We start from the raw sequence: 25,645 nt of genomic DNA, 5'->3' as shown, positions 1-25,645 counted from the left end.
CGTCGAGTACGTATGTTCTCATATAAATTTTTTATATAGATAAATAATAAAGGGAGAAAATGATCACACAACAAAAAGCTTATCATTAATTTATTCAATAGTAAAACATAAATATAATTATGGGTTAGCGTTGTTGAGTGCTCTTGGCAATTTGTTCCTTGAGCATCAGGATGCTGGAGCGCTGTTCAGGCGGCAGTAATGCTATCTGTTCGTCCGAAAGTTGAAGCACTTGCATTATCAAGGCAGCCTGTAAATAATACAAAGTAAAGTATAATAATATAAAATAAATTTATAGTGAAATAGGTGGGTACTTCATTTTGCGGTCCATACTATATTCTAGTATTATGTACTACGATTCTGATTTATGTCTAAGAAAAACAAATCATGTCTGTAAAGTAATTCCTAAGTGATACAGAGAACAACGGCGTAGGAAATCTAGAGAAAAAACGAGGAAGAAACAGAAGTTGCCGGTTTTTCTTTCTAGAGCAAAAAATTCAAGGTCAATAATTACGAACGACCAGTTTACGTTAGAGTGAAGGGCCGTAACACCGAAGGCATTCAACTAATCTCGATGTCACTCCGCAGCGTGTCAGGGCACAATAAAAAATAAAAAAAAATAGATAATTCATTGTACGCGCCGTAGACGCATCGCAGTGTGACCAGATATATATAGTAGTAATTAAACTGTATTATTGGTGACTGTCATGTTATTGGATGTTATTTTTTATTTATTTTTCTGATGATTATATTTATTTATAAACTTAAATAATCAAATACCTCCATCAATGAGAGTAAATTATAATTGGAACGATTGCATATTGTCATCCATCCTACGCGTGTGATAGTGATTTATATACTAATGTTAATATATTTTTAATGTTGAATTGATTACAACAAAAGCTTCAGGCACAATTTCTGTTTACTGAGAGTAAAACCTAAACTAAATAAACCATGCCGGTATAAAAATCACCAATTACCAGTAATCGCAATGTCAATTGCCAGTCTTTTTCTTTTGGTGAATAGTTTTTTCTTAGCATTTTCACTCTATCAGATCAAATAACCAGCCAGTGATTACATTTAAATACAAAATATAACAAATAATTTATTTTGCAGGTAAATTTAATCTGGAAGTGGAACACTTAAACTATCTCAACCAAAGAGGATGTAAATACTACGCAATAAGAGGCGGGAATGCCTAAGTAAAAATTGAAATTTAGTTTAGTATGAAACGAGCTTTGACATAAGCAAAGACAAAAGGTTGAAATAGTAATTACAATACTATTTCAACCCAATAAATTCAACCTAAAGACAAAGTATAATCTGGCTTAGTTCAAAAGCGAACAGTTGCTGAAAACGTGGTGAATTCCGGCTAGGTATCTCCGTTTTTTACAAGATTATAGCCGTCATGTGTCAATCTATCAATGACTGCACGTTTCATACAATCGCGTTTTTCTTAGAGAGTTTCGCTAGGCTGATCTCATTGTCTGTTTAATTATATCATCTATGAGTGACACTTCGTTTCCTTCTCATAGATATTTATAATAATAAACACAACACATGCAACAATTATTATCATCACCCTCTGAATTCTGAATTCTCTTGACATGTCTCTTGTGTGTCTTGGATAATGTCAAACAAAGCTCGATAAAAATGTTCAACTTAACAATATCAAATCTATGACTTGACGACTCTGTTCTCGCTGGTATTTACTCAATAGCTAGTCTGTGGACGCAACAGTCAATAAATAGCAAATAGACAAAAAATGTGGGTGTGGTCTCCATTGGCAAAACCTTTCGTATACTTTCGTACATAAATTTTAAGCGGTTTTCATCAAATTGGCCGGTTTTGGTTACTAGGGTAACACGACATTTATTGACACACTTTCAGACAAATTATATAGCCCCAAAATAGGCATGTACCTATTGGCATTAGCATACCAGACGATACTTTTAATACATTATATACATAAATATATATAGACACAAACATTAAAAAAATGACACTGCGTTTATCATCAGATTACAGGGGGATTCCTGGAATGTTATCTCAATGTGTTCTTTATTTGTACTGCCATTATCACAACATGTGGTAGGCCATATGTTTTGTTACCAATGTTACTTTTAACATATGAAATGTAAACAATATGTTATGTTATTAAAGTGATAACCCTCACTTCTAAGATTAATACACAAATAAAATTTGAAAAACAAAATTTTATGAAAGTAGATCCTGTAGATGAAGCCACAACCTGAGAGTCGAACAAAGCAAACAGAATTTTGTAACGAGGCGGTACTCGAACGGTTAGCTCAGTTGGTTAGAGCACCGAGACGGAACGCCGGAGGTAGTGGGTTCCAATCCCGCATCATTCATAAAATTTTGTATTTCAAATTTTATTTGTATATGAAATGTACAATAAGGCAATTTTATAATTAATTACCTTTTCTTGATCCGAAGCACCCGAAGGTATCCCCTGTATAGTCCTAGCCTGGGCAGCGCTGGGCATACCCGGTGGCATTTGTTGTTGTTCTAAAATCATAGCGATACATAATCGTGAATCAGTAAAAATTTTTCTATTTCATGGTCATGATTTTAAGTTATCTATCAGCTGAACCTGCTAAGGCCAGCAACACTCCTCTGATTTCTCTGGTATTGCAAGAGTTTGGCTGCGCTGATTATTTACCATATTGTGGAGAGGACTCGTGTGTGCTTCTCTCTTTCTTTATAGCATAAGTTCTCTTATTGTTGGTATTATCGACCTGGTCCTTATACAGTACACCCCTGACATAAGCGAGGAGGGTACAACTAGTTCGATTTTATAAACTTCTTGGTGGTTACTACATGCAACCACTAATATGAATTAAAGATTTATTTATGGTAGAAGAGCGAATGAGCTTGATAATTTCTTCAATGAAGAATTTCAATCTTCAATTCGGAATCTCAAAGATATTACAACAGTGTTCACATTAAATTTGTTATAGATCTTACGTTGCGGCGGCATTTTTTGTGTTCTTGGGTCACTCTGTCTAACCCTGGGGTCTGGGTTGAACGCGGTGAGACGTGGATCGCGCGGGAACATCCTGTATACAGAAATATATTATTTATCTTTTATTGTGATTAACGACAAGTTAGTAAAACAGCAAATAGATGTTAGGCGGCATCATCAAAAAAAAAAAATGTAAAAAAAAATAAAAAAAATTTGGCGTGGACCACCCTTAACATTTAGGGAGATGAAAAATAGATGTTGTCCGATTCTCAGACCTACCCAATATGCACTCAAAATTTCATGAGAATCGGGCAAGCCGTTTCGAAGGAGTTTAACTACAAACACCGCGACATGAGAATTTTATATATTAGATATAATATATATAGCCATATATTCTTGTGTGTATATATAGATATATATATACAAGGATGGCTCGTATAAAGATATCAGATATAGTATGTTATCCATAGGACATGGACATATTATGTTATTGCGGACTTTTCTGTAGAACTATATAAGATACACAATTGAAACTCACTTCATTTGTTATATCTCAAAAGGTTTAGCAGCGTTTTCGTTGAAAGCCCGCAGACGGTTTATTTTTTGCCGACACCTCCAACAAATATCGTTAATGTATTATAAATATGTATACAAAAAACTTCCTCAACAACCATGCTATCCCTTGGTGAAAACTGCATGTAACTCGGTGCAGTAGTTTTAGAGTTTATCGCGAACAGACCGACAGACGTGGCGGAGGTCATTATTTTATAATAATATGTAGTGATGGCAGAAAAACAACAACAAGGGTTACAGGGATATTGCATGACGTCATATTATAGTAAACATGCATGCCATCTTACCTATCGTTGGCATCCGTTATAGAAGAAAGACTTGAAACAATTATAAGGTAAAATCAGTTAGTGAATTAGAAATATATTTTTTTATATAAGGCTTATAATATTGTGCAACTCTGGTTCTCATGACCAGAGTTGCACAATATTTCTTACTCTGTATCTCATGGCCTCAAATGGAGTTTGTGTTGTATAGTGATGGGACCACTTAGATCTTTTTTAAACGATAATAACCCGTTTTACTTAAGTAGTATTGGTTTAAATAAATTATTACAAACAAATATTATCAATTATAATGTATTTAAACTCATTTAAATAAACACTTTTTAAACGACTAGAACATTACATTTTGCGTAAAAGTTACATTTTTAGTATTATTTTAGCTAAGCAGAAGTTTCAAGACCTTTCCAGCTCACGTTTTCAGGGGGTGGTTTGTAATGTAAAAACATAGTTACAATTACACGTGTTTTAATCCATTAAAAGTGTTTTATGTGTACCACTCGCGTTAATCAAAGAGAATAAATACTATAGCTTGATATCGTTGTAGTTTCGAATCAATCAGCAATCTAACGATCAAGTCTAATTGAATTACACCAAACATGGATCCCATTGATGGTTACTATAATTTTTAACCGACTTCAATAAGGAGGAGGTTCTCAATTCGATCGGAATATTTTCATCGACCGATTACGCCGAGATTTATGATCCAATATACGTAACTCTTTATTCTGGTCCCATAAAAACTTTACATAGTTCGGCCCAGTTGTTTTCATTTTATGAAAGTTGTAGTATGTGGATGATATAATTGTTTATTTGTGTACTGCTTGTTTAGGAGTTTTCATTTAGGTTGATTATATATTATTGGTATTAAGTTAATTATGATTACTGACACTAAAAAGTGAAAAATTTTGAAGTCGGTGCCAAGCCAAATGTAAAAGTAGGTACCTACACCCGCCACGCGTGACTTTGAGTATTCATCCTTAATAATTACAGTAAGTAAGCTGATTATAATATTAAGTTTTATTTTCTTTTGGGCTCGGCACCGACTTAAAATCTATCAATATGTAGCACATACAAATAATATGATTTTATTAATATTAAAGGTTTGCATAAGAGGGGTATTAAATTAAATTTTTAGTTATTTTATACTTTTAAACGCAGTTTTTTTTATCATGTGTTTGACCGGGTCGAAAGATGTTGACATTAGTTCTAATTTGGAAAACTCACGAGTCCTGGGGTGGCTGCACCGGCGCTGGCACGGGATGTGGCATAGGCAAGCTGCGCATATCCTGGTCCAGCATGGCGGGCCCACGACTGTTGCGAAGGTCGACGTCCATGTTCACCGCCGACATCTGATTGACCGGCGGACGCGCTGTCAAAGTTATTTTTTTTTTATTATGACAATAAGGGGTCGAGACGTGCAGGAGGTTCAGCTGGGGCAGGTGTATCAAGCTAATCGCCTGTGTTGGCAGGCACTTTTTAACCTTTATTTATGACAAACAAAATTACACAAATTATGTACTTTAAGGCTATTGAAAAAAACAGTCATAGGATTTGGGTTCTGATAACCCTGCCCATTACAATGCAGTTCCGCGCAGGATTCTTGGACAACCCAACAATTCTTAGCGGCAATACAATTATTGCGCTCGTCACCTTGAGACATAGGATGTTAAGTCTCATTTGGCCAGTAATTTCACTAGCTAGGGTGCCCTTCAGACTGAAATACAATAAAGCTTACATATTACTGCTTCACGGCATAAAAAGAAATATATTATACGTTCTGGGCGAAGACTGAAATCTTGGCAACGGAACATCCATGACTGAATCGGAACACCGGCTTTTAAGTACTATTGCGTCTCGCCTGGGATATATTGGTATTAAAAAGCTTAACACAACTTCTGACATTGATATAGTGTTTGCTCTGTAAAAGAGAGCTGTTCGTGCTATATATCAGCTTGGTTATAGACAATCTCTCAAAGAAAAATTTAAAGAAATAAATATTATGACTGTCCATTGTCAGTACATTTATGAAAATTTAATATACGTTCACAAAAATAGACACCTTTTTGCTCTTAATAGTGATTTTCATTATTATAACACTAGAAATAAGGGATTGCTTGTAACTAATTCTAGTAGGAGTCATAAGATACATAATAGCTTCAAGCGTAAATGTATACACTTTTATAATAAAGTCCCAGCCACTGTTCAGGCATTATCTATAAATAAATTTAAATGTTTTATAAAAAAATGGCTCTGTCGTATATCCTATTACTCCACAGCTAATATATACATGATCGGACAGCGTGGTACTAGATTATGATTATTTTATAGCGATAGAAATGACTGTACAATATTGTATATTTTAAAGAGCGCAAAAAAAAGAATGCTGGGAGTTTCTTGCGCCGCTTCTTCTCTCTCAGAGCTCTATTTGTATCCGAAGCGGTAGTAGTATCTAGTATATTAGAAATGACATCAAAAAGAATTCTAAAGGAATCAACTTTGAGAAAATAAATGCCTTTTATGCCTTTTAAGGTCACGCTTTCTGATTGAAAAGACACAATGAAACAATGATATTTATTCAGCACTTGAGTATTTACATACACTGCACTTGTCAAAAATTGTGAACAAATTTATTATTAATCTTAATTAAATTACTTATTATGTCATTGTGACAGCAGGGGCGTGCATTGGTTTTCCAGCGCGGTAGGCACTGTAAGCCTAACTAGTCGTAGTTGCGATTAAAAGATTTGTCAAATTATTCAAGTTACCGTAACCAATATCATTCCACACAGTCTTCGTTGTAGAAAATAAACAACAGGTCAAGTAGAAGAATAAATTGGAATGGCGGCATCCAACTAGCCAAGTGTATTTTTCGTAATACTTGGTATTGAAATATCTCATGGTTTACCTTAACCTTTTTGTTGAGTTTTACTAATATTTGGTATTGGTCCATTAAGAGAAACAATTTATATTTTATCTACGAACGAAAATTGTGCAAAAGGATACATAACCTTGTCAAATAAATTTTGCTATAGAAATTGAACGTATTCTACTAGGCTTGAGTAAGCATTATCGGAACTGCCTATTATCTTATAGAAACGTATTTAGTATATCGTGTAGCGATAAACTTACTGGTTGGGTGTTCAATAGAAGTTTGATTATAGAATAAAAGAACTAAATTTATCTGAACTAACTTGGAATCTAGTGTAGGTATATTATTTAGAATCTAAATATGGTAGGTAGCCTATGCCTATTGGCATATATGGAATGCACGCCCCTGTGTGAAAGTATGCATCTCTCCATACGCTTCGCCAAGCAACCACACGCTTTTGTCTATTCAGGCAATCATTCACACTGTAATAAGCCGTTTTAATTAAAATATTCTTGGTTACTGTTTTAAACCTATTAAAGTTCAATTCTTGCAGGCTAATTGGTATTTTACTATAACTGCGGACACCCATCCTCACAAAAGAAGAATGTAGATGATTTTTGCAGATGACAATAATCAGTTAGAAATTTATGTGTGTCATGTCTTGAAGGTGTGAATGTCACTTCTCTTTTCAAACAAATTTAATTTCTGACGCACATGCATTACATCAATACACGTAGAGGAAACCTTTAAAATATCTGTGTGCTTAAAAAACTCCCTATTTAAAAATCTTGAACGTGGCTGATAAATTGATCGTACAGCCCGTTTTCCATTTCCCCAAAGCAGACTACCATGAGACATGATACTACGAAAATAGCTAAAGTACACCATTCGGGCCGTTTCAACATTCATTACCTTTCTAATTTTCCTAACGGTATATGCAGCAGAGCTAGATAAGATATATGCCCACTTCATTGAAGTTTCCTATCCAATGTTAAGCCCAGAAACACTGTGGAATCGACAGTTTCTAACACCCCATTGTTCATTACACTGACCTCTACTATATACGATTGGACTGGTGGCTGTCAAAGTGATTTTGTGCCTGTTTGATATTTGCCATTTGGCGCTGTTGGCTATGTAGCGAGAGTCTGCGGTGCTAAAACTAGTTTTCTCACCCTCAGCAAAAATCGATAATTGGTGGGAAACTATTTACAAAAAAAATGTGTACTTTATACTACGTTGATTCTTGAAGTGAAGACGAACGAAATTCATAATGCAAAAATATTTTCAGAGTATTGTACGTTCCTTCACAGCCATTTGTATTATAGGTCAAAATTAGTTCTAGTTTAGTGGACGCTCGCTAGTGGCTTCAAAGCTTCAAATAGGAACAAAAATTTGCTGTCAAACCTATGAAACAGCCTGTCCAGAGGTATTTATAAAGGTCAGTGGGTTCATTACTAGACTGGGCCCCAAATTGCTGCCAAACGTTAGGCGTGGTGAATTTTACACATTTGGTTTTCTTCACATTAACGACTAGGTCATTTACCGACAACCACTGTGTTATTCATGTAAGTGTACCTTTTATTTCGAATGTACAGTTATATAATATTGTCAGTTTTTGTCGAATGCAACAATCAATCACTTTTCAGTGCCACATTAATGGTAAGCTCATAAGTAGACGGAATTCAATGAAAGATCTGGGTGTGACATTTGACCAAAAGCTTACCTTCCACGACCATATAATAACAGTAACTCAAGAGTTCTATATGAGACTAGGGTTCGTATTAAGGAATGCGCGCGATTTCCACAGCGTCAATATTATACAACTGCTTTACAGTACCCTTGTGCGTAGTAAGCTTGAAGCGAGCTCGTGCGTATGGAATCCCTACGAAGTAACCTATTCCGTTATGTTGGAGAAAGTACAAAAAGCATTTATGCGTTTCCTGTATAAGCGGAAACTGGGTTACTACCCGAACTTGTACTCGACGGCGTATCTCGTCGGTTGCCTCGGATACAACACTCTGGAAACCAGACGGGCTCTCGACCAGGCCGGGGCTTAATAGATGCCCCTGATATTCATAAAGAACTGATTCGATTGTATAAACCTGACAATTATATTCGTAGTAGAAATCACCGTCTGCTGGAGGTACCCACGTGTCGCACGGTAGCACGCATTGCGGCGCCCGTGCCGCGAGCCTTGAAATTGTTTAATCACCTCGTAGAAGCCCGCCCTCATTGTGATCTATTTACTAATAGACTTGACGTGTTGGTGCAGTTGCTGCTCCAACTTTGTGAGTCCTCGCATAAAAGCGTCTAACAATAGTATAATGTAGGTAGTTGATTAACGTAATTGGTGTTGTAACCGTTTTAATCAAAATAAATAAATAATCGCTGAAGTGGTATTATGGTGAATGTTGGAATGGCTACTGGAACATTTAAATGTATTATTTATGAGAAGCGATACGCTCTGCCCATTACAACAGCTCAGAATTCTTGATTGAAAGAAAAGCTTTGAGTGGTATAGCATATCATTGCGCTCGGCACTTTGAGCCAAAAATATTGTATCAATAGTCCCGTAATTTCTGAAGTTCGCAGCAGAAAAAGGCGCCCCTGTGTTACCTACCAAACCGGCATCCTCTGCAAAAGGGAGCTGACTACATATGAGGAAAGGCTATCTCACTTCAAGTAACTGAGCCTCGAGAGTCGTCGCAAATTGCATGGCCTAACGACTTTATACAAAATACTCGATGGCATAATTTCTACTACCCTCATGTCAGATTTTCATCTAAGAGTTCCCAATCAGTCTTCGAGACATGAACAGCCTTTTATCATTCCGTTCTGCAATAATAACGTGTCCTTCCATAACCCTATCTATAGAATTTGTCGTCAATACAATGCACTACTACTCGAAATCAGTGAAGTACCTGACATCCACAGTTCATCTGTTTGTAAATGGAAATCTAGTTTATATAAATTCCTTGATTAGTTTAAATTAGAAAAAAAACTTTATATTATTACCATAATTATTCACTTCTATTCCAATATATATTTTCTCTGTCTTTTTCTTTTATAATACTAAATTACCTAAAGCTATTTTTAAAATCGCTATTTTTGTTGTATTTTCATAGTTATTAATTTATGCTAAACATGCTGAGTACACACCCGCGTGGAGTTGCAGCCTATCTTGTATTTAGCTGATAGTTTTTTTTGTTTATTATGTATTTGTTGTAATTCTGTTGTGTGTACCTATTAAATAAATAAAAAAGAAGACTCCCACTAGAATTTCACTTGTGCTGACAAGATAGCGACGTAACTACAACCAAACAAATTCAAAAATGAAGAATGACCATGAAGTGCCCTCAAACTGACTGAATATTTGGTGATGAAGCTGTTGTGCATCATAACTCCTTAATTTTGAGAGTATATGTATTGTACAATTATTACTTTCTCGCGATGCTTGTATTTTTTGTATATAAGAGTAATAAACTAATAAATAAACGGGCAAGAGGCTAACGAGATGGACAGTTGTGAGGGAACCGCCCATGGATATCTGCAACAGCAGGGGTCAAGAAATGCGTGGATTTGATTTTCATGCATATAGATACTATAAAACAAGGTAACCTAAAAGTTAAAATAACTTTTATCTACATTTTGCAGTTGCTGGTAGTTACTAAGAGCTACTTGGAAAAAAATATGTATATTAGGTATGTAAGTATTGAAGTCCTTATTTTTATGTTTACTTTGGTGCTGGTGAGGTACGTGCCTAAGAAATTCTTGAAGCATTCGCATTTCATTTCACACCGTCCTTTTCATCGAACCTTTCATCCAATCTCTTTTACTCTTGTCATTAAAGAATTGGCTACTTTGCATCTGCTATCTTATCCTAGAACATGGTCCTAACTTGTCTTTTTTCAACACTGTTCAACCATATTTACTCTATGAATTTTAGTAGTCAATTAACTTTCGTGGATATACTTACGGACATACTGATTTGGTGGTGGTACAGGAGTATTAATCACCGGTGGAGGCGGCTGAGCTGAAATATAAAAAAAATCACTGTGGTTTGTTTACATTAAAGCTACGAGAGCCTTCTATGTGTTCACTCATGGCTCAGCAATTGGATAATTTTATTGGGTAATAGTGTTAGTGAGTGTAATGTTCCTCGTTTGCTCACGAAACAACTAATCTTTACTATGTAGCACTACACCCGGACACGTCCGCACGCAACCAGTAGCTGATTAGAACTGGCCTTCCGCTGTACTGTGCATTCCTTATATAGCACTCCACGTCACACGGCTAATGTCACTGTCGATGTCGAGACAGAGACAATGATAGTTAACACATACTCTGTTAAGGCTAGATGTCAGTACACTACAGTGAGCTAATTGTTTTCATATAAAAACAATGTATAGGTACTACACATATTTGAACGCTGGATTTTTTTCAAAAACGAGCGTTAAAGACCGGCAGCACTCCTGCCTTTCCTCTGGTGTTAGAAGAGAGTGTGGCGGCGGTGATCACTTAACATCAGGTGACCTGAACTCCTCATCTCCTCCTCTTAAACAAAAAAAAGCCTTTACGTAAGATTATATGACATACAAGTAGGTGCGAGAGTTATACGTAAAAAAAACCAGTCAAGTTCTGCAGTTAGTTCATTCTCAGAATGAACATCTGAAGCTGCAATAACAGGTTCATATCAAATTTGGCTAAGCAGGGAGCTGTGAAGACAAGTTTTACCTGTGGGAGTTTCCTTTGCACTAGATTGTGGTTACCACAACGGCGCCTATGTCTGCCGTGAAGCAGTAATGTGTAAACATTATTGTGTTTCGATCTGAAGAGCGCCGTATCTAGTGAAATTACTAGGCAAATGAGACTTAACATCTTATGTCTCAAGGTGACGAGCGCAATTGTAGTGCCGCTTAGAAATTATGGGTTTTTCAAGAATCCTGAGCGGCACTGGATTATAATAAGCAGGGCATATTAATTACCATCAGTTGAACGTCCTGCTCGTCTCGTCCATTATTTTCATTAAAAAAAAGTGCTGATGTAAATTATAAGTCCCATAAACCTACATCCAATTCACTAGTCTTCGGCACTGTTTGGCTACTCTCTCTCCCACAAGATGGACCCCAACACCCATACTATGTATACATGGAGTAATTGGAGTCTTTCAATTTCTATTCTGCCACAAATATATGATTTTATATTTATTGATACATATATCTACAATCCTACGAAAATACAGATGAGGATGTAGCCACAACTGGTAGGTACACTTACAGATGAACAAATTGTTGATTTAGTGTCAAAAAGTCAGGAAACACCCGATAGTCAATATGAAGAAGATGATAAGACAAAGCCGAATCACCACCAACAATTCAATAAGCCATAGATGCCGCTAAGTTGGTAGAAAAATTTTTGTTGTTTAATCAAGACGATTCCACCATATATCTAGATATGAATAGAATACATAAAATAATACAAAACAAGTACTGGCATAGCAAAAACCGTCAGACAAAGTTATCAGATTATATGTGTAAACAATAATTTATAAGCATTTATTATCTAAGACATACATATTAAAAATTATTGTTAATTTGGTTGTTTTTTTGTTCAATCCATATAACGATAACTGTCTATAACGACAAAAAATGCTCACACCCTTGAGTTTAGTTATAGACATTATACACTGTATATTGATATTATAATTCTATATATATTTTAATACACACTTACGTTGTGGTGGATTGTAGTTGGCAGTTGGAGGTTTGTCAAGTTGTAAAAGTGGCGGCACTGGATTGCTTGGATGCAACATGCTCTGTAAACAAATAAAATTAACAGTACTAGACGCAATCTTTAATATTAAGGTAATTAATAGATAATGTGTAATGTAATAGAAGTGTAAGTTTAGTTTTAAAATAAAACTATTTATTTACACAGCACCATGGTAGCTGCCATAATATTGCAACATAACGTCAGGTAAATCATATACAGAGAACTGTCAACTTAAATTACTTTATTATTATTATTCGGGTAAGGCCAGCTGTAGTGCCGTTCAAAATTTTTGGGGTTTTCTAGAATCCTGAGCGGCACTGCGTTGTAATGGGCAGGGCGTATCAATTGCCACCAGCTGAACGTCCTGCTCGTCTCGTCCCTTAATATCTTTTAAAAAAAGTATCGTAATGTTTATTTCCAATAACTATTGAATGATATCATCAGACGGTTTCGTGAATAGAAATAGTAAAAGTCTATCATGAAAAAGAGAGAAAAGAAGGAAAATTATATGTTGCAAGTACTGATTTTATATTTTACTAGCAGACCCAGCACACGTTGTATTGCCGATATTAAAATCGCGATACAAAAGTAACTGTTGATCGTAGATGGGTGAAAATTAGAAGTTTTATGAATTTTTTAATGCCGACTCATAATCAAACAAATTTAAAAAAAAATGTCAAAAAAAATTAAAAAAAAAATCGTGTGGACCACCCTTAACATTTAGGGGGATGAAAAATAGATGTTTTCCGATTCTCAGACCTACCCAATATGCACTCTAAATTTCATGAGAATCGTTCAAGCCGTTTCGAAGGAGTTTAACTACAAACACCGCGACATGAGAATTTTATATATTAGATTATTATGACGAGTACCTACTCACGATATATATTTTATTAATTTGATGCCGATATTTCGATCCAATTACATGCATCGTGGTCGCGGCGGAACTGCGGAGGCGGGGAGAAACTCTTGACACTAATAGTGACATCAATCTGTCTACGTGGCGCCTTATTCGTTTTGGTCTTTGATTCCCTAATTCACGACATACACTACTGACGACGTCCATACTTTCCGGTCTTTTTGTTGCATTTATACTGCAGAGAGAGACCACGGGATTCCATGTTTGCGTTAAAACAATCCTCCCTACTAAAATATACACACACACTACATGCTTACTCATTTACAAGGTTTTAAATAAAAAAAATCACACTAACACATCCTTCTTTAAAACAAGGAATTTAACCAGAACTGTTACACGAAGAGCTAGTCATATTGAGCTGCCAATGGTGAGAAGTAATAATGGAAAACAGACAATTACCTTTGAGGGAGTTCAGATATATAACAACCTGCCCTCAGAAATAAGAAATGCCAAAACATTGACTTCTTTTAAAGCGAGCCTTCAAAGGCACATACTCAATAATTATTAAATGTTTCAATAACTCATGTAGGTTGTTTTATGTCTTATCTGTTTGCCTAACATTGAATTGCATTCTGTACCTACCAAAATCATTGTTGTTAAGTACCTACTTTGATTGTTAAATTATTAATTTCTCATGTAAGTGACAATAGGTCTTAATGAGAATAAAGTTATTTAAACCTAAAATTGTTAGGATGCTTTCTCAATGATTTTATATGATAAATTCACTGCACTGCTGCCACACAATTTTCAAAACATTGCCACAATAAAAAAAAATGACAATTACACAAACTAAAGTGTAACCTACTCTCGCTTCTAACCTAAAAGTGTTCCATTTTCAAATACCGTACTTGATATTTTAAACAATAGTATTTCAAATTGACATTTCCGAAACTTTCAGCATAACCCACGTTGTACTGACTTCTATAAAAAAAGTACTCACCACTGCGGTGGCAGGATCCACAATTCTCATGATAACTTGAGCTTGAAGGAGTGCATATGCCAATTGAGGATTTTGTAATAACATATTTCTTGCCTCAGTTGGGTTGTTCTGTAAAGAAAATAGCATTATTTCACACTAAAGTACAATAATAATAAAGAATAAACCAACAGACTAAACCTAGGTTAAATCTAGGTTGTGTATCATTAATAAATTCGCAGAATTAGCAATTTATAAGTACAGGGTGGCGCAATAGAACGTGCATATTTAAAATATTGATTAAAAAATAAATACAAAAGGTATAGTTAAAATAAAACTGAGGTATTATTAAGAAATAACTGAAGTTTATTTTTTAAAAATAACATCGTCTAAATGATGACCCTCTCTACGATGACACTCCTCTAATCGCAAACGGAAGTTATTGAAAACTTTCTTCAGTAACTGGTGGCTGGTGTAATTGCTGCCATTTCACCACGGATATTCTCCTTGAGCTGATCGATGTTTTTCGGATTATTGCTGTAGACTTTGTTCTTGAGGTATCCCCGCAAAAAAAGTCAGGAGGCGTCACGTCTGGACTACGTGGGGGCCATGGGATATCACCTCTTTTAGAAATCAGTCTGCCAGGGAACATCTGTTTCACAACCGCCATGGAGTCATTTGATGTATGACAGGTAGCTCCGTCTTGTTGAAACCAAGTCCTAGAATTCACTATTCTTGAATTTTCAAGATCTGGAGCCAAAAAACCTTCCAACATCGCAACATAGCGTTCGGTATTAACAGTGACGTTTTGCCCCCGCGCATTTTCAAAGAAAAACGGTCCAATTATTCCTCTACCAGAGATTGCTGCCCATACTGTCACTGTAGGACTATGCAGTGGTTCTGGTGCTTGAGTTTGGGATTCTCACTGTTCCAGTAACGACAATTTTGACGGTTTACGAACCCGAATTGATATGGAAGTGGGCCTCATCTGAGAAAAGGATATTATCAAAATTGGAAAATCGATTAAGCATTTCATTAGCAAATGCGAGCCTTGCTCCGAAGTCAGACTCTTTCAATTCTTGTGTTAACTGCAGCTTGTAAGGATGCAGTTTAAGATCCAAGTTTAAAATTCGTTGCAAACTTCGTCTCGATAAGTGTAAGACAGACGATCTCTTGCGAGTAGACATTTGTGGATTTCCTCGTACAGACTGCATAACTCTCTCAATATTGTCGTCGGTCCTAGATGTTCTTGGACGACCTTTTGCTTGTGGTTTAAACGTTGAACCAGTCTCTTCAAAACGCTGTACCCATATTTTAATTAAATTAGCACTCGGAGCTTCACTAATTTGCCGTAGTCCATATTCAGAACAATATAAACGCCTAGTAACGATGTATGAACGAGAGTTCTCGTAAAATGCGCGCACGCAAAATGCGCGACGCTTCCTGTCGAAGTGACTCATAGTGACTAAAACTCCATGAGCCCGCCTACCCAACGATGCAGACTCCCCCCGCCCGCGCACTTTCTACCCCGCGAAAAAAGATGATGCAATATGCACGTTCTATTGCGCCACCCTGTATAAAAGATCAAAATATTGCTAGATAAATTTTCTTAAATAGCGCCTTTCAGGTTTGTTCTATTAGAAACAACACCAAAGGAAGCAGTGCTCTGTGAACGGCTGGATCACTTGGCGTTGCGTAGAGACGTCGCATCATTGTGTGTATTCTACCGCATTTATCACGGGGAGTGTTCCGAAGAGCTGTTTAACCTGATTCCTGCCGCCGAATTCCACCTTCGCACGACACGCTACAAGTTAGGATATCATCCCCACCATCTGGATGTGTGGCAGTCCTCCACATTGCGGTTTTCAAGGACCTTTCTTCCACGTACCACAAAGCTGTTGGTGATTGGTTATGGTGTCTTTTTAGGCTGATAAGTTGATGTGTCAGTTTGGTTAATAGTGCAGGTATGGCTTCTTTCAACTATCTACAGCTTGCAACAATTATCCATTGTATATTTGTTGTATCCATGTAGATTGTTAGGATAGTGGTAGGAGTGGCAATGGGCCACACACTTGGTTCACTAAGCTCCGCTTTGCAAGTTCATCTGCTGCATCATTCCCCAAGGAACCACTGTTTCCTTTGATACATTGAAGAGCTACCCAGTTGTTAGAGGCAACTTGTTCTAGGGATTGATGACACTCATATATTAGTGCTGAGTTATGGTATTGCTTTTCAGCAGTTAGTACCTCCATACTATCTTATAGAATTCTGATATTATGGCATGTACTTTCCATTTTAGCATTGTGTTTACCCCTTCTTTGATGGCCACACCCTCACATTGGAAAATGGAGTTGTGTGTGCTGAAGGGTATTGGTGTGTGTATGTTCAGTTCCTGTTTGAAGTTGCCAGCCGGTTTTCTGTCCAAGTTTGGTACTAATGTGGTCAAGGCCATTGGCAGAGTCATAATAAGACAGAGCCGTGACTGTAACGCATAGGAAAAACCTGACACCCATGTAGAAAAGACCAACTACCCCATGTGTTTCTTTACCTCTTCTAGTTCAGCGAAAATATACAACTTAAATTGCTGGGTTTGATTAATCATGACAATTAAAACTCGAGAATTGACAACCAGTTTGCAGTCATGGAAAATAGTATAATATTATCTCATTTTCAATTTTTTTTATGGAATAGGAGGACAAACGAGCGTACGGGTCACCTGTTGTTAAGTGATCACCGCCGCCCACTTTCTCTTGCAACACCAGAGGAATCACAGGAGCGTTGCCGGCCTTTAAGGAAGGTGTACGCGCTTTTTTTGAAGGTACCCATGTCGTATCGTCCCGGAAACACCACACAAGGAAGTTCATTCCACAGCTTTGTAGTACGTGGAAGAAAGCTTCTTGAAAACCGCACTGGGGAGGACCGCCACACATCCAGATGGTGGGGATTATATCCTAACTTGTGGCGTGCGAAAGTGGATTCGGCGGCAGGAATCAAGATAAATGTGTTAGGTATACCAGAAGATCACCTGCCGACCGACCATGGCGAAAGCCGTACTGTCGGTCGTTGATCAACTGGTGACCCTCTAGACATACCAAGAGCTGGCGGTTGATTATGCTCTCCATGATTTTTGGAGAGCAGGGAGGTAATAGCAATAGGCCTGTAGTTTGAAGGATGCAAACAGTCTCCTTTTTTTTGGATCGGATGGATAAGGGCTGACTTCCATGAGTAAGGGACTACGACTTTTGAATTAGAGTGCCGGAATAAACGCGTTAGCACCGGCGTCAACTCAGGGGCACACGTTCTAAGCAAGATTGGAGAAATGCCATATGGCCCGCTCGACTTCCTGACGTCCAACGAAAACAGAGCTCGCCTAACAGTTTTCTGTCTGAACTGTACTTCAAGCATAGAGCTCTGACACCGCGGTACGGTCGGCGGTGTTTTTCTGTTGTCGTCAAGAGTTGAGTTGGAGGCAAAAAGAGCGCACAGGAGATCGGCTTTTTCTTTTGCCGTATGGGCCAGGGTGTCATTCCTCATGTGCAACGGCGGCAGGGACGGCTGGTTGAAGTTACCAAGAGCAGCTTTCGACAACGACCAGAACTTGCGTGTTCCGGTCGGGTAATTTGAAAGCTGCTCGCCGATTTTGACGACGTGCCATGATTTCGCACGGCCGCTTAAAAAATCTGGAGGCCCGGTTATACAAACGGCCTCCGGTTTTCGACACTAACCTATGCGAAACATAGCGGCACTAGGCGGCTACTTGACGCCGGTATTCTGTGCGAGTGTGGTAATTAACCCGGACAAGTTTGCCCGATTGTGCTGACGTCATAAGACGGCAGCGTGACTCTCCCACTTCTAAAAAGCCCTAAGTCGCCTCTTACGAGACCCATGGGCCTGGGACTCCGCTATTCTTTTTACGCCCCAGGGAAAGTACAGGGCAAAAGGCTTTTTATGAATAAAAATGTAAAATCTGTAATTGTTATTGCAATTATGATAGGTAATCAATAATTTGACGAGACAAAAACAGACAACACTGAGACTATATTTACACCTATTTTGCCATGTGGTGAGCTTGGTTGATATCCCTTGATTATAAACCTATATTGAGATACTGGGAGATGTTAAAACAGTTACAAATTAAAGTATTTACTCACTTGAATACAAAGTTTCATTTGTTTCATCAGTTCAAACATTTGTTCTGGAGGTAAGGTGGCTACAGCTTTACTCACAGCTTCAGGAGCCTTTTCGGGCTCAACTGGTTCTCCATAAGGATTCTCAACCTATAAACAATATCATGCTTTTAGTTGGTATATTATTTAGGGTGTATGTACATAATATAACTAAAATGATTTGTGATATTTAGAATGAAAAAGATATATGAATGTTGAAGCAAACATCATTAAGGGAATCCTGCATCAACCAACCAACCATGTCTTCTAAATGCATGCTTTGCAAAAAAATTCTGACCCTACAAAATTTACAATTATTAACATCTTATGCTTTGTGCTTATTATTAGTGCTTGTGTTACAATTCATTGACTGGAGCTGGATAGGCCACACACTCTAAAGGAATTGTGTCTATATACCAATTGTTGACAAACCAAAGCTATTAGAAACACCCAGAGTGAAGTTCACGAGAGATGCTCAGGGCCAATTGGGATGGAGATGCACTGTAAACATACTCTGCCCCTAATGTATCCTTACAGGAACTCAATTCAAGTAAGTCATGTCTCACTTAAAAACACACTTAGATGTTCTTTTGATACCATGAAAGTTCCAAAGGGTTTAAGTATATATGAAAATATAGAAGGGTCCAAAGTGCTTAGGTATAATTTATACTTAGGTATATTCTTAATCAATCTTACTTTATTGTAAGATATATGATTTTTAAGAAATATGACATCATTATAAGCTCTATAAACTAAAAGTTATTAAGCCCTACATGAGTCAAAGTGCTTGAAAAGCATTTAATGTATTTAAAAATCTTCTAAATCAAAAAAATATACCTGTGGACCTTGCATTAAAGCTTGCATCTCCATTCTTGATTTTTCAGTACAAGCATTATCAACTCTAAGTGAACGACCACCAATCTCATATCCATTTAAATTTCTCATTGCACTGAGTGCCGTTTCTTGATCTTTATATTCACAGAATCCATAACCTTTTGGCTTTCCGGTCTCTCGGTCAAAAACCAATTTAAATGATAGTACAGGGCCTACTTCACTAAATATATCTTTTAACTTTTCTTCCGTAGCTTCATAGGGTATATTACCAACTGTAAATAAAAGTAAATATAGGGTAAGGTAGTAATTAAGTTTTTCTTAGAGTTTAAGTGTAAAATCATAAATGGTATGATGCATCCACACTTGATTCAACAACCGGCAAACTTAGCTATTGTTCAAAACTTACCAAATACGGATCTCATGGATTTATCCATAATACTTTGTTCCTCTTTTTCCTTGCTTTTATCCATTTTGAAGATTTCTTATTACCTATTTCAAATTTCAATGTAGAAAAATGCTTTTAGCTAAAACTTGTGTACAGTCACAGATGTACAGTGAAAACAGTGCACACAAAACCAGCCCCAAAGAGCAGGCTAGTGAAACTGTATCAATGTGTGTATCAATGAGTATAATAATATATAGGGAATGCTCTGTATAGTGTATTCTGTAACAAAGAGAATTAAACACAGAACACCACTATGTTCAAGAGTCGGGAGTGCCGTAGAAAATGAGAAATGTCGCTTGTATGAAACGGGTACTAATACTAAATCTTGATAACAACAAAATCACCTAGTAACGTAATATCAGAGCTGCCATTAAAGTAAACGACTATAAGGGTTGGAATCAATCCATAATTTTTATCGATAATAATTTACTATACATATATGTATATTCTTAGATCGACAGTTACATTAATATAAATGTGATCTAATTTTAACGTTCCCTTTGTTGATTTTAAGATAGACCTAAGCCAAGCTTAACTAGGGATACGTTTAGTTATTTCAAAGAAAAAACAATTTACGTAACTATTATTTTTTTTAATAGTTATCTTTTTCGTGGTATTGTAGTTTCGGTTGTGAGAGTCTTTGGTTTTCGTTTTTCGGTAGTTGCAATAAATATTTTTGAAGTCGTAGGCGTGGGTCCTGAATCTGAAATGAGAACAAAAACATATTAACAGAAATTAACTAACCCTAATTTTAGGCTAAAAATAAAATTTTGCACATCATGCACAATATAATATGATAAAAAGGATTTTAAAGGATAAAAAACTTAATAACTTTTCTATGTTCAATGAACTTAACTTAAAAATATAAATGAAATAAATAATAGATATCTTTGGGATGTGAATGTAGATTTTTATGCACATACAAAAACAGTTTCTCTGAAATAATGTAGTTCTACAGCAAAGTACTTGTAGTTTGGTGGGGTCCCTGGATGGGAAAAGAGAAGTGTTTTCATGTTTACTGAATTCGCTAAAAATTTTTCGAACAAACATACAGCACTCAAATTTGTATAATTCAACAATTGTTAATAGATTTTTTTTTAAATACGGGTATGCAGCTTTCAAGAGGTCCATTTCCCAAGTGATCCAACCGTTCATAGAGCATTGGGTCCCCGACATTTAGAGCTGCTCCTCGTTGCAAGCGGTCAAATGGATCAAGCTGATACTGGGGTGCGCTAGACCAAATATGACAGCAATACTCCGTATGTGGCTGGACCTGCGCTTTGTACGACGCTAGAATATGGGCCGGCTTGAAGTACTGCCGTGCTCTATTTATGATGTCCAGTTTCTTCGAAGCCAATTTGGCTTTGAATTGCTCCAGATGACCGCGGAATTCGCAGTCGCTCGAGATTTCGAGACCCATTAATACGATACATCTATGTATTTTGTGTTTCTCATGAAATATGAATTGAAACGAAGCTCGAAAGCACTACTCGAAAGTTATAAAATGGAGGTCTACATGAAGATTTTTTTTTTGCTTATAAATCCTAATAGGGGTTATTCGTGTAGTCAAGTATATTGAAAAATTATTGAAATATTCTTCTTTTATTGTATTTTGGTTTAAGCTGATGTCTTGTTACCAATGCTCTAAATAAATAAAACAACAAAAACAAATTTCTCATGAATTGACAGACAAGATTACGTTCTCTTTGGTATTGAAAATTATCAAAAATAGTAATTCGATATTTTGCGTTTTTGTTGTTTTGTAACATTTTTGCTGGTGATTTATTGAATAGTTGTTCTTACCTAATAAAAAACGTTTACTATTATTCCTCATAGTATATTGTAGATATAGTTACTTTGTTTTTATGAACATAACTTAAATAAGTGATTAAAAACTGATATTGCGAATTGGACCTTTGATTGTATCGATTGTTTTCACTCAGCTCTGAAAATGACGGTGTAATTTATAAAATAAAATCAACAAACCTTGTGTGTTTAATATTCCTAACGGGATATAGAAAACAGAAGTGGCGTGCCTTGAGAACTGCGGAATGAATATCGACAATTCATCAAGAGAAAATTCGGAATCACTGGATTGTATAGGAACGGAAGGCCCAAGGGAAAAATATAATATGAGAGATAAAAAAGTTACCGTAGCAAATGCCGAGGGCGCACGTCCCAAAGTTGTCACCGTTAAGCACCCTGAATCAAATAAGCCTAAACCAACTGCCAAGAAAAACAAACCCATTCAAGCTGATCTTGATGTTATCAAGGAGTTCATCAGATGTCGTGATGAAGGAGTGAAAAGACTGGATCTCAGTAAGTCATCAATAACCTCTCTGCCTCCTAATGTTAGAGATTTGACCCACCTTGTTGAATTTTATTTATATGGGAACAAATTGGTAGCCCTTCCTGCGGAATTTGGTTGTTTAACCAATTTACAAACACTGGCATTAAATGAAAATTCCCTCACAAGCTTACCAGATTCACTTGCAAATCTTAGATCGCTTAAGGTACTTGACTTAAGGCATAATAAGTTAAGTGATATACCAGAGGTTGTATATAAATTGACATCTTTAACAACATTATTTCTGAGATTTAATAGAATCAGAGTTGTTGGTGATGGCATAGCTAACTTGACAAACTTGACAATGTTGAGTCTAAGAGAAAATAAAATCAAGGAATTGTCATCTGGGATTGGTAACCTAGTGAACTTAGTAACATTTGATGTTTCTCATAATCATTTGGAGCATTTGCCTCAAGAGATAGGTAACTGTATAAATCTTTCAACCTTAGATTTGCAACACAATGAGTTACTGGATATACCAGATTCAATTGGTAATCTACAGGTTCTAACTAGATTGGGACTGAGATATAACAGACTGACATCTATACCTGCTACATTAAGCAACTGCGTACATATGGATGAATTCAATGTTGAAGGAAACTCAATATCTCAATTGCCAGAGGGCCTTCTCTGTAGTCTGATAGAACTGACCAATATCACTCTGTCCAGGAACTCATTTTTCAGTTACCCATTAGGTGGACCTGCTCAATTCACAAATGTATATTCCATAAATCTGGAACATAATCAGATTGACAAAATTCCGTATGGGATGTTTACAAGAGCTAAAAACCTTACAAAATTGAATATGAAAGAGAACATTCTGACATCTCTCCCCTTGGACCTTGGAACTTGGGCTAATATGGTAGAGCTGAATCTAGGAACAAATCAGTTAACAATACTGTCTGATGATGTGCAGTGTCTTCAGAATTTGGAAGTGTTGATCCTGTCTAACAATTTGCTAAAGAGAATCCCACCAAGCATTGGAAATTTAAGGAAGCTGAGAGTGCTTGATCTGGAAGAGAACAAATTAGAAGTTTTGCCAAATGAAATTGGATGCCTGCAAGAGTTGCAGAAGCTTATAGTTCAGTCAAATCAAGTGACATCATTACCCAGATCAATTGGGCATTTGGCAAATCTTACATATTTGAGTGTTGGAGAAAATAATTTGCAATACATACCTGAAGAAATTGGCACACTGGAAAACCTAGAAACATTATACTTGAATGATAACCTAAATCTTTGCAATCTGCCATTTGAGTTAGCTTTATGTGCAAACTTACAAATCATGAGCATTGAAAATTGTCCATTGACATCAATACCACCTGAAGTTGTATCTGCTGGGCCATCACTTGTTATTCAGTACTTGAAGTCACAAGGTCCATACAGAGCTATGTGATATGAGGATGATGAATGTAAACCTTCGACATCAGGCTCCGATGTTAAATAATTTTTATTTATTTTAGTGTATAAACTTTTTTTTACCTTCTTCCAAGATTCCACTGATAGTGGTAAGATTATGATGTTTATTTTTGCTTATTTTTTCAAATTCATTATTTTGTTTGCATAAGTTGAGTACTATTTTATACTAAGATCTCAGTTCAATTTGTTTCAAATACCATAAAAGGGTTAAAATATGTCTAGCATGATATGACCTTCTCTCATGGAAGGATGGAACAGGGATGGAACCTTGCCATATATATAATAGTCTGTGTGATATCAGCAGGCAGTTGTCCCTATCAATAAGGTTCTTAACTGGTTATTTTTTGATTGAGTTATACATATGATATTATTCAAATTTCATTCTATGGAGTGTTCATTATATTGTCAAATCTTTACTTAAGAACCCTAATAATAATATCAATGTTACTTTGTAGGCGTAAAATTCAATGTGAACAAAAAATAATAGTAGATAATATCATTATAGTATCATATAATTACAAAGAAAATATACAAAAAAACATTGATGTGTAGTTGTGTATCTGTTATTAAATTTCATCTCTTTCACTCATATGGAAAGTTAAGCCAATACTATGTGGTATTAAACATGTTCGATATTTCTCTACTGAATGTCTATCCCTCTTTCATATAATCTTATGGCATATTGTGCCATTACTGTGGAGTTAAAACATTTTGTGACTACATGTAATCATTGTTAGCATATTAACACACCTATGTTTTGAATTAAATGTAATCTATGCATGTTTATTATGATGTTATAAATGTATACAATGCTTAATCAATATTGATATATAAATGTTTTCTTAAAAAAATTGTAAAAATAATACAAAAAATCTCCAGTGTTAATCCAATAAAAATTCAAGCTATGTGTCCCTTGATTATTATTATGAATGTTTAAAAAACTGATTACTAGTGTCAAAATTACTTCTAATGATACTATTATGTATAGATGTATGTTTCACACATGGTGTGCCATGAATTATAGTTGTAAGTTGTATGAACATTTATAGTATAGGATAAAATCCATGTTTACTGAATGTCAAAAGCTTTTAGGATCTCATGGTTTCCAATATTTTATATAGGACTTGATTTTATAGTATTATTGTGGCTTGATTTTATAATATATATCCTCAGTAGATAATAATTATTATAGAAATGAAGCAAAACTGTGTTGTATTATGTGGCATTTACTATTCTTATGTTTTTCATATTAAGATTTTTTGACTGTGTCTGGGATAACTTTGTCCTTTTTTTTTTTTATAGTTACATAGTACCTAATAATTACTTTTTAACATTTATTAAAGATTGATGTTGTCTTGATAGAAATTATTAGTATTATTTTGATTTATTGAACCAATCTCTATTAATCTATCTAATAATATTTTTTTTATGGAATAGGAGTCCAAACAAGTGCACGGGTCACCTGGTGTTAAGTGATCACCGCTGCCCGCATACTCTTGCAACACCAGAGGAATCGCAGGAACGTTGCCGGCCTTTAAGTAAGGTGTACGCGCTTTTATTTAATATACTCATGTCATATCGTCCCGGTAACACTGCACAAGGAAGCTCATTCCACAGCTTTGTAGTTCGTGGAAGAAAGCTCCTTGAAACCCATACTGTGGAGGAACAACACACATCCAGATGGTTGGGATGATATCCTAACTCGTGGCGTGTCGTGCGAAGGTGGACTTCGGCGGCAGGAATCAGGTTAAACAGCTCTTTGGAACACTCCCTGTGATAAATGCGGTAGAAGACACACAATGAAGCGATGTCTCTACGCAACACCAAGTGATCCAGCCGTTTACAGAACACTGGGTCCTCGACAATTCGTGCTGCTCTGCGTTGCACGCGGTCAATTGGATTGAGCTGATACTGGGGTGCGCCAGACCAGAGTTGACAGCAATACTCCATGTGTGGCCCGAATTATTACACATTCTTATGTATATATGTATAGTGCTATATGTACAGAAATACCTCAACTTATGTGCACAACTTTCAAGTCTGGTAGATTTGTCTTTTGTTTAAGAGCTACGCCTCAATTACAAATAACCACCAAATCTTAACAATTATATGATCATTTAT

At 36.2% G+C, this 25,645-nt stretch overlaps 2 protein-coding genes across 2 annotated transcripts; one reads left to right on the top strand and one right to left on the bottom strand.

Moving 5' to 3' along the window:
* Positions 1-75: 75 nt before the first annotated feature.
* LOC126966862 (cleavage stimulation factor subunit 2 tau variant) lies at positions 76-19,976 on the bottom strand. Its single transcript, XM_050811133.1, has 10 exons — positions 19,720-19,976; positions 19,317-19,585; positions 18,465-18,590; positions 14,338-14,445; positions 12,440-12,521; positions 10,683-10,739; positions 5,062-5,206; positions 2,986-3,077; positions 2,438-2,526; positions 76-247 (listed from the first exon to the last, which is right to left on the bottom strand). Exons 1-10 carry the CDS (start codon positions 19,781-19,783, stop codon positions 125-127), a joined length of 1,155 nt encoding a protein of 384 aa, XP_050667090.1. The 5' UTR covers positions 19,784-19,976; the 3' UTR covers positions 76-124.
* Positions 19,977-21,487: 1,511 nt separating this feature from the next.
* On the top strand, positions 21,488-24,889 carry LOC126966849 (leucine-rich repeat protein soc-2 homolog). The gene has a single exon (XM_050811113.1). The coding sequence runs from the start codon at positions 21,810-21,812 to the stop codon at positions 23,499-23,501; it is 1,692 nt and encodes a 563-aa protein (XP_050667070.1). The 5' UTR covers positions 21,488-21,809; the 3' UTR covers positions 23,502-24,889.
* The last annotated feature ends 756 nt before the right edge of the window (positions 24,890-25,645 follow it).

This window comes from Leptidea sinapis, chromosome 11, assembly GCF_905404315.1.
Source record: "Leptidea sinapis chromosome 11, ilLepSina1.1, whole genome shotgun sequence".
In the NCBI taxonomy this organism is placed as follows: Eukaryota; Metazoa; Arthropoda; class Insecta; order Lepidoptera; family Pieridae; genus Leptidea; species Leptidea sinapis.
The sequence above is the reverse complement of the archived record's forward strand: the minus strand, read 5'-3'. Positions and strand labels throughout refer to the sequence as shown.